This window comes from Monoraphidium neglectum (genome assembly GCF_000611645.1).
Source record: "Monoraphidium neglectum strain SAG 48.87 unplaced genomic scaffold scaffold00034, whole genome shotgun sequence".
Taxonomy (NCBI): Eukaryota; Viridiplantae; Chlorophyta; class Chlorophyceae; order Sphaeropleales; family Selenastraceae; genus Monoraphidium; species Monoraphidium neglectum.
Window position 1 is genome coordinate 26,040 of NW_014013594.1, and position 8,651 is coordinate 34,690.

Here is an 8,651-nt window from a genome sequence, read left to right on the forward strand (position 1 = left end):
GGGGGGGTGCCGGGGGGCCCACTGTCTCGCCCGGGGGACCCGCCGCGCCTGCTTTTGTTGCGGGGAAGAGGGGGAGGGGGATGCTGGGGTTGGACGGTAGCACAGGACGCCAGACAGGTCGGATGATGCCAGATCTGGGTAATCCGTTGGGGTGAGGAGGGTTGCAAAGTTGCAGCGCTGTGGGGACCGACAGCACAGGCACACAGAGCTGCACAACGCTGGCTGCAGCGTGAGGTCCAGCGCCACCCAACCCACCGGTCTCAGACGGCAGCGGCGGCTCACACCGACCCTCCCTCTGCTGCTGCTGCTGCTCTTGCTGGCGCTGGCGCTGGGTCAGTGCAACGTATGCCAGCTTGCTGGGCGAGGGACCGCGTGCGACAGGACCCTCCTCATGCCGCTGGCGCTGAGGCGCCTCCTCCTCCGCACCCTCCTCCTCGCCCTCCTGCAGACGCTGCTGCTCTAGCCAGCGCCGCAGGCCGGCCGGGCCCCTGTGGGAGGCTCTGGGGCCATCGCCCTCGTCCTCGGCGCCCGCGTCCTCGCCGCCTCCTCCGACCCCAGCATCTGCACACTGGTTTTCTCGCCCCGTCATCGCCTCAGCGGCGGCGCGCTCCGTGTACTGCCGCGCCGTCAGGCCGACCTCGCCGGGGCGGTAGCTGCCATCCGAGTCCAGGCTGCCGCTGTCATGGCGGCTGTGCACTGCGCGCGTGTTCACGTACCAATTCGTATCTTCCTCGCCCTCTGCACCGCCGCCCGCCGTCGTGTCCCGGGGCCGCCCAGATGTTGGCGGTGTCAGCTCATCGCCGCCGCCGGACAGCCCGCCCGTGGTGCGCGAGGGCTGCTGCCCAGGCATTGCGCCGCCAAAGCTGCCGGGCAGGGACAGGTCCCACGTGGCCACAGAATCGCCGCCCGCTGTCCGCCGCTCATGACAGGGTGCACCGCCGTTGCTGACGCCTTCCTGCTCCTGCCGCCGCTCGTGTTCCTGCTTGTCCACCCCCTCCTCCTCTTCCTCCTCCTGGCCTGCATCAGCAGCTGGTGGCCCTCGGCCCACCTCGTGGCGATGCCCCTGATCCCCTTCCCCAGCCGCTCCGCCCTGCTCAGAAGCTGCTGCCAAAGGAGGCTGCTGGTCCTCAACCGCGCCGCCCTGCGGCGACCCTGCCGCATCCACCGCAGTGCTGTCTGGCCGCCGCGCCGCGCCACGCCTCGGCGATGGGGAGGCCTGGTCCTGGGCGGCCACCGCGGCGAGCACGGCGGCCGCCTCAAGCACCTCTTGTAAGTCCCTGAGGCAGGCGCCAACGCGCCCCAAGCAGCGCGGCATGCAATCCACTCCACGCGTCGCGCGCCACGCCTGCAGCTCGCACGACTGCACCACAAGCAGCTGCGACTCCGTCACCAGCCGCGCGCTGGGGCCCAGCAGCATGCACTGGAAGTGGCCCGGGGCGCCGTCCTCAAACGGCGGCGCGCGCAAGCCCGGCGAGGGGCCGCCATCGTGCTCCATGCTGGTGCTGCTAGCGCCAGCTGTAGGGACGGCTGTGATCCCCAGGATCGGCGCCGCCTGCGCAAACCGCGATGGCAGCACGCTGCCCACGGCCACATTGGCCATGTGCAGGAGCGCCAGGCAGTTGCCGGCGCACTGCAGTAGGCATAGCGCGGATGTCGCAGAACCGTCGTCTCTGCCCGGCCCCGCGCCGCCGTCAAGGCCCAGAGCTTGAGCGTAAGCGCGGTACAGGGCGCCAGCGGTGTTGCAGATGTCGGGGCTGGGACGAGACAGCAGCGCTGGCGGCAACTCTGCCTGCAGAGCGCACAGCGCTGCTGCCAGGGGCGCCTGTAATTATGTGGGGTTGGTGTGGGATGGGAGCGCCGAGGGAGGTGTGCTGTGTGTTGCTGCTAGTGCCAAGGCTCTGACGACAAGGAAGCGCAAGCCAAGAATGTGTGCATGCAGCCAGGGACCTGCCACGCTGCCACCGCCTCTGGCCCGTCGCACACCCGCATCTTGTGAAGCTGCTGAGGCCTTGCCGAGGAGACTGGCACGACTGCTGCTGCTGGGCCCACTCGCTCGACACGTAACGGCGGCATGGCAAGGACGATCACCGTACAGCACTAAAACCACCGCGCCTTACCATACCCCTTCCCCAGGGGTATGGTACTTTAGCGTTTAAGGTTGCCCACCTGCACATCCTCAAACCGCTCAAGGGCCGCCTCAAGCAGGGCCTGCATCGCCCAGTCGCCCTCCACCTCCAGCAGCGCCGCCAGGTGCTGGCGCCCAAAGAAGCCGCGGTACGGCGCCAACAGGCCCCGCACCCGGTCCTCGACCACGTCGCAAACGGCGCCACCCGCTGCCGCGTCACCGCCTGGGGCCGCTGCCGCCCAGGGCGCGAGCAGCACCTGCGCCTGGCTGTCGAACACCGCTTCTGCGAGCATCGCAGACACGCCCGAGAGCGCGGCGTCGCCAACAGCGCTGCCGCACGGCCGGCCCTCGGCGGCAACGGCGCCGGCGGGGGGACAATTGGCGCGCGCCCAGATCTCCTGCCAGGGCGGCAGGGTGACGTACTCCAAGAGCAGCTCGTGAGTGCGGCGAAGCACACGCTGCTGCAGCGACAGCTCCACCAGCGCCGTGGGTCCATCGGCGCTGCAAAAGCGCGTTTGAAGCGATGGGTGATGTTTGTGGGTGGGCGAGCGATATGCCGCGAGACAGGCGTGCGAGCGTTGGCGTAGAGCAATGGCAGAGCAGATGGCCGACATTTCGGGACCCCAAGCCGCTTTTGGGCCCATCACAGTGCGGCGTGCTCGAGCCAAGACCATGACTCCACGCCCTGCGGGCCCAGCCCACCAAAAAGATGCGACCAGCCGCGCCGCATCTGCGGCCAGCAAGTCAGCAAAGCCTGTGGTCAGCGCCGCCGTCACATCCACGCTCCAGCGCTGCCGCCGCTGCCGATGCGACCGAGCGGTTTGGCCGCCGCACAGGGTGCTCTGGCCGCCGCAACTGCGGGCGGTGAGCCCGCCGGTGTCGCTGCAGCCGCTCGTGCCCGGCGGGGTGCCGGGCATGCCGAGTGCAAGGCCGCGCAGCAGCGAGTCAAACGCCAGCGGCTCGACGCGCACCAGCGGCCCTTCCTGCCGCGCAACACGCAGCAGCTCGCTGCTCAGCAGCTGCCTGGCAGCTAGCTTCTTGTGGTGGCTGTAGCACAGCTCGCCGGTGGCGTCCAGGTAGCCGCGTACCATCCGCTGGGCCTGGTGCCCCACCAGCGCCAGCAGCGTCCGGTTGCGCGCCGCAACGCCGTTTGAGGCGTCCCTCAGGACGTGCAGCGCCGCCAGCGGCGTTTCGCATGGCAGCCGGCTCGCTGCCAGCTGCGCAGTGCCTGCGGCGCACAGCGCCTCTGGCAAGCTTGGCGCAGCTGCCGCCGCCGCCGCTGCCGCGGCCGCCTCGCCGTGATCCTGCGAAACGGGGAACACCCACAGCGGCGAGACATCGCAAGCGCGTGCCACTGCGGCAGCCATCCGGCCGCCGCCGACAAGCTGCAGCAGCTGGACGGCCTTCAGCGCCTCGCGCGCGTCGCGCAGACCCGGTGCCACGGCGTCTGCCTGGCTGCGGCCCGCCACCTGCTGCACCAGGCGCCACTTCCTGTCAGCCTGCAGCTCGAGGACGAGCTGCTCCAACAGCAGAGCCGCTGCTGACAGCGCCGGGCCAGCCGGCAGCGCTCCCAGCGGCCGCGGCGCAGCGAGTGGAGGGGCCGGGGCAAGCTGCTGCTCCATGGTACCGGCCTTGAGCTTGAGCGTCTCCCCGAGACGCTTGAAGCGCGCCGCGGCGCCCGCAGCCGCCGCGGCGGCAGCAAACGCTCCCTTAGGCGCGTCCTTGCGCCCTTTGATGCCACCGGCAGGCAAGCTTGTGTCCAAAGCAACCACGGCGGAGCCCGGTGAGGATGGTGCCCCAACGGCATTTGCAGCCAAGCCGGGCGAAGCGGGCGTGTCTACCTCGGCGGACGCAACGGCATTCAGCGGCGCGACGCCCCCTGCGCAGCTGTAGCGGTCTCCAGGGTGCTCAACCGGCGCCACAGCTGAGTCCTGACGGGGTGGCAAGCTGCGCGGTGCTGCAAGCTCCTGCCCCTCCTCCAGCCTGGGCTCCTCCGAACAATCGCCCCCATGCTGTTGCTGCTGCTGCTGCTGCTCCTGCTGCTGCTCGGAGGCCGCCTCATCACCGGAGTCCGGCGAGCCCTCGGAGGCGGCGCAGACGGCTGCGCAGGCGCCCATGCTGAACACAGCCCCGCCGGGCGGCACATCGACGAGGCTAGATGCTGGCCGCTGCAGGCCCTGCACCGGCTGCAGCAGAGGTTCCTGGGTGGGCGCAGCCTGGGCCGCGTCGTCGCTGTAGTGCTGCTCAGCCTCGCACTGCACCACGTTCGCCTCAGCGCCCTTGCGGCCTCCCTTGCTGAAGTGGAAGAACCGCGCAAATGCCCCGCCTTGCTTCAACAGCTTGGCGCGCACAGGGCTGACGGGCGGGGACGCCGCCGGGATTGTAGCCGCCGCCCCAGCTGCAGCCCCTGCAGCCAGCGCTGCTGCCGGTGCTGCTGCAGACTCCAACGCCACCGCCGCCGCATCTGCCGCCCTGTCAACAGCTGCTTCTGTCCCAACCACCGCCGCCGCTGGGTCGTCCGCCGGCACGATCTCAGGCTCTGATGCGGCCGCAACCCTGGTGGCGGCCGGCACGTTAGCCGCTGTGTCAGTGACCCCAAGGTCAGCTGCCATGCCTTCAGATGTTGCGGCCTTCAGCGCGCCACCCGCTGCCACGCCAAAAGTAGCGCAGACGGCGGGCGAAGCCGCACTCACTGGCGATGCTGCCAACGCTGGCGACGCGGCGCACTCACCGCCTATGACCTGCATGGCCGACTCTGGCGGCTGCTGTTGCTGCGCGGCTGCTGGCTTCTTCAGCCTCATCGTAAGCCGCCTGAGCAGGCTCCCTGAGCTGCCCGGCTGCGCCGGAGCAGCAGCGGTGGCCTCGGAGGGCGGCGCCTCCAGCGGCTGCTTTGGTGACTCCACATGGTGCTGGGGCTGCGTCTGCTCTGCCAGCCATGGCAGCTGCATGGGCTCCAGCAGCGCGGCCTCTGAGTTGCGCTGCTGCGCCGCTTGCTCGGGCACAACCCATGGCAGCTGCATGGGCTGCAGCAGCTCAACGTCAACATCTGAAGCTGCTGCGGGGCCCTGGAGCCCAACAGCTGGCTGGTCGGCCGATGCTGCCAAGGCCTCAGAGCACAGCGCCGCACAGCCAAGCGCTGCACTCCCCTCAGACTCGTCCTGGTGCTGGCGCCAGTGCTCGTAGTCGTCCGTCACAGCATCCTCGCCCTCCTCCTGCGCATCCTGCTGCTGGAGTTGCTGCATCGCCTCATTGTGCACGTGCTCCTCCTCTCCTGACTCCTCGTCGCCCTGCCACTGCCGCTGCCCCAGCAACTCCTCCGAATACTCTGCTGCATCTGACGAGTCTCCGCTGGAGTAGTAGTTGTGCACAGCCACTGCCTGCAACGCCTGCTGCAAGGAAGATGCCTGCTGGGGCGCCACCTCCGTATCATGCTGCTGAGGTCCCTCTGATTCGTGCGGCTCAGCACCCTGCTGCTCGCCTGCCTGGAGCACTGGCCCTGGCTGCTGATCCAACACCATATGAGAGGTGTGCTCCAGCGCAGACCGCGGCGGCTCGCTCTCTTCCTCTTGCCCAGACGCCCATGCACCACTCGCTGCAGCGAGGGCGGCCGGAGCCGCGTTCAACACGGCAACCTCGGGGGCAGAGCCCGCCGGCGGGGCCTCAGCCGCCTCGTCTATCGCCACTGCTGACGCTGACTCGCTGGACCTGTCTGCTGAAGGTACTGACAGCAGCTCTGGCCCCTGCAGCGCCAATAGCGGCGGCTCCAACTGCTCGCCGCGCTCCTCGTCACTGCTGTCACTGGCTGCCACTGTGCCAGCGGCAGACATCCGCGGCGCTCGCTCCACCGCAGACACAAGGGCAAAGGGCGAAATGGCAGGACTCTGGCCTCGAAGCATCCCTGCAGCTGCCCCCTGCGGTGGGTCGCTTGCCGCTGCCGTGGCCTCTGCAGGTGTCCGCAGCGCCAGAGCGTCACCCAGGGTGCCGCTGTCCGCCTGGTTGCCTTCCCAGCTGCCACTCAGTGCGCTGCGCACTGATGCCGCTGGCCTCCCCACCTCGGGCTCGCTGTGCGCTTGCTCCTGCTCCTGCAGGCCTCCCTGCCACTGCACCGCTGCATCATCCCTGCCATCTTGGTCGTGCAAACCCGACGAAGATGCAGCGGCACTCGCTGCTATGCTGCTGCGGGCATCCAACCCCCAGTGCACATCCTCTGGCGCGCTAGATGATGCCACGCCTGCCTGTCCAGCGGCGGCCTGCTGCGGCCGCAGCAATTCCCTGGCTACATCCCCCAACGCCGCTGACGATGCTTCCGAGGCAGCAACTGCCTGTCCCTCCTCACCGCTCACGCGCTGCTCTAGCGCTGGCTCCAGGGGCCCGCCGGCATCGGGGGGGTCCTGCTCTACGGGGCTGATGGCGCACTCGCTGCCGTCCCCACCCTCGGCCCCCGGCACGACGATCTTCTCAAAATGCGTCACCAGCTCCGCCACAGTCGGCGACGGCGGCTGCTCGGCGTGCTCCCGCAGCACACGCGCGAGGGAGGGCTCCCTGAGGACGCGGTGCACGGCCGCCGCCAGCGGCGCGGCGCTGTCCAGTGATGTGCTGGTGGTGGGTGGCGACCAAGGGGCGCCGCCGCCGTCTGACGGCATGTGCTGGGTTGGCGTAGCGGCGGGATCGCGGTGGCGGACAGCAAGCCGCGCCATCCAGCTTGTGCGCTGGGTGGTTGTTTCGCGCCCGGATTGAGCCTCAATTGCGGCCGTGCCTGGCTGCTGCTCTGACAATCCCGTCAATGGCTGGGAGTCCATATCTGCGGGCGGCGAGTCAGCTGAAGCTGACAACCCGGCACTGCCCCGCCCCTTGGCAACGAACTCCCACGTCTGATGTGGGTGTTGACGCTGCTGCTGCTGCTGCTGCTGCTGCTGCTGCTGCTGCTGCTGCTGCTGCTGCTGCTGCTGCTGCTCCTGTTCCTGCTGCTGCTCTGGTGGCTGTTGTGGCTGCTGAACCTGCTGCTCCTGCTGCTCAGCAGAGGTGGGTACTGCGTCACTTGCGGCGCGCTCTGACGGCTGCTGGCTGAGTGGCGGTGCAACAGGCAGGGCAGGATCACTCTCGTGAGCCTCGGCCACAGGGCCCGCCTCGGGGATGCTGGGGGGCATCGCTGCTCGCTGCGGCGTTGTGCTGCGCAGTCCCAGGTGGGGCTGCTGCTGGTCAAACTCCTGCACGTCAGCGCCGCCATCGCCCGCCTCGCTGGCTGGCACCCCAAGCCCCTTGCTGCGCGCCGCGTCGGCCCAAACGTCTGCCGGCAGCGACTCCACAGCGCCCGGCTGGCCCATCAAGACGGACTGCAGAGCCGCAGCCAGGTGCTGCACGCGCCGGTTGGATGCCGCGCCCTTTGAAATTGCCGGCAGGGATTCGTTGACAAAGGCGTCCAGCTGGCGGTGGGTGTGGCGCGTGATGAGGGGCTCCATCCAGGGCTGGACATCATACAGCAGTGCCTGCGTGCCCTTGAGGCAGGTGATCGCCTCCAGCAGCGGGGCGACGTCCTCGGTAGAGGGGCTGCGTCATTGCAAGGCAGGACAAGGTGGGCAAGTTACACGAGAAAGAAGAAGGTCACAGGGTGAAACAGGACAAATAATCGCTTTGCACAGGTAGAGTGCTGCCTCAGCGGCTCATGTTGGCAGGAAGTGCCCTCGCGCTACAACGCAACATGCGTCGCCCACCTGATGCCCAAGTCTCCAAGCTCACTGCGTGCAGCCCGCCAGGCGTGCAGCTCAGTGATTGCCGCACGGGCGGCCGCACAGTAGTTCAAGGCCTGGCCGGCGGCAGCGGACACAGCTGCGCAAACCTGAAGTGAGCACACACGCAGCGGTGAGTCAGCAGCCTGATCAAGAATCAGCCATGCTGCACAAAACGCATATCAGTGCTGTGCCTGGCGAGAGGGCATCAGCTGACCGTGCAACAACCGTGCTTGTCGCCTCTGCAGGCAACCTGAGTCATGCATGGAAATGCGGCCATCACGAGCGCACCTTGTCCCCTGGCTCCTTGTGCCGCGCCGCCGCCTGGTCGACCTCCAGCGCCAGCAGCCCCAGCAGGTCGGCCACCTGGTCGTGCCCCTCCACCAGCCACCGTCCCGCCGCACAGCCGCCGCCACCAGCCGCGCCACCGCCCTGCGGCCCGTCCACGGGTGGCGCCGCCGTCGAGCAGCCAGACAGCGCGTAGCGCGCCTCCAGGCGCGCGAGCGCCCTGGGTTCAAGGGCAGCGAGGTCCTGTGGGACGCGCAGCTTCGCAGCGCGCTGGGCGGCTTCTTGCAGGGCAGGCTCGCCGCCGAGGGCGGCGAGCACACCAAATGGCGCTCCGCCATAGCCGGGCACCACAGGGTTTGCCAGCACCCACTGAACACATCGCTCCAGGCGGCGCGCACTGAGGGGCTCCGCCTTGCCCATCTTGACCAGCTGGAAGTGTTTGGGGGAGTATTTGCCAACAAGTCATTGTGTCATGCCATGTGATAGCAATCTCTGACTGGTTGTGTGTGTGT

The 8,651-nt window shown here is 68.8% G+C and overlaps 1 protein-coding gene across 1 annotated transcript in view; it reads right to left on the minus strand.

Moving 5' to 3' along the window:
• Window positions 1-8,559, minus strand: part of MNEG_0431 (hypothetical protein) — a gene marked incomplete at both ends in the record, with an annotated part of 11,672 nt that extends 3,113 nt beyond the window's left edge. The window contains 6 exons of the mRNA XM_014051083.1: window positions 256-1,822; window positions 2,167-2,626; window positions 2,828-5,933; window positions 6,462-7,672; window positions 7,837-7,961; window positions 8,143-8,559. Of these exons, the coding sequence (XP_013906537.1) occupies window positions 256-1,822; window positions 2,167-2,626; window positions 2,828-5,933; window positions 6,462-7,672; window positions 7,837-7,961; window positions 8,143-8,559 (6,886 nt within the window). The remainder of the gene's footprint in view (window positions 1-255; window positions 1,823-2,166; window positions 2,627-2,827; window positions 5,934-6,461; window positions 7,673-7,836; window positions 7,962-8,142) is intronic.
• Window positions 8,560-8,651: the final 92 nt, after the last annotated feature.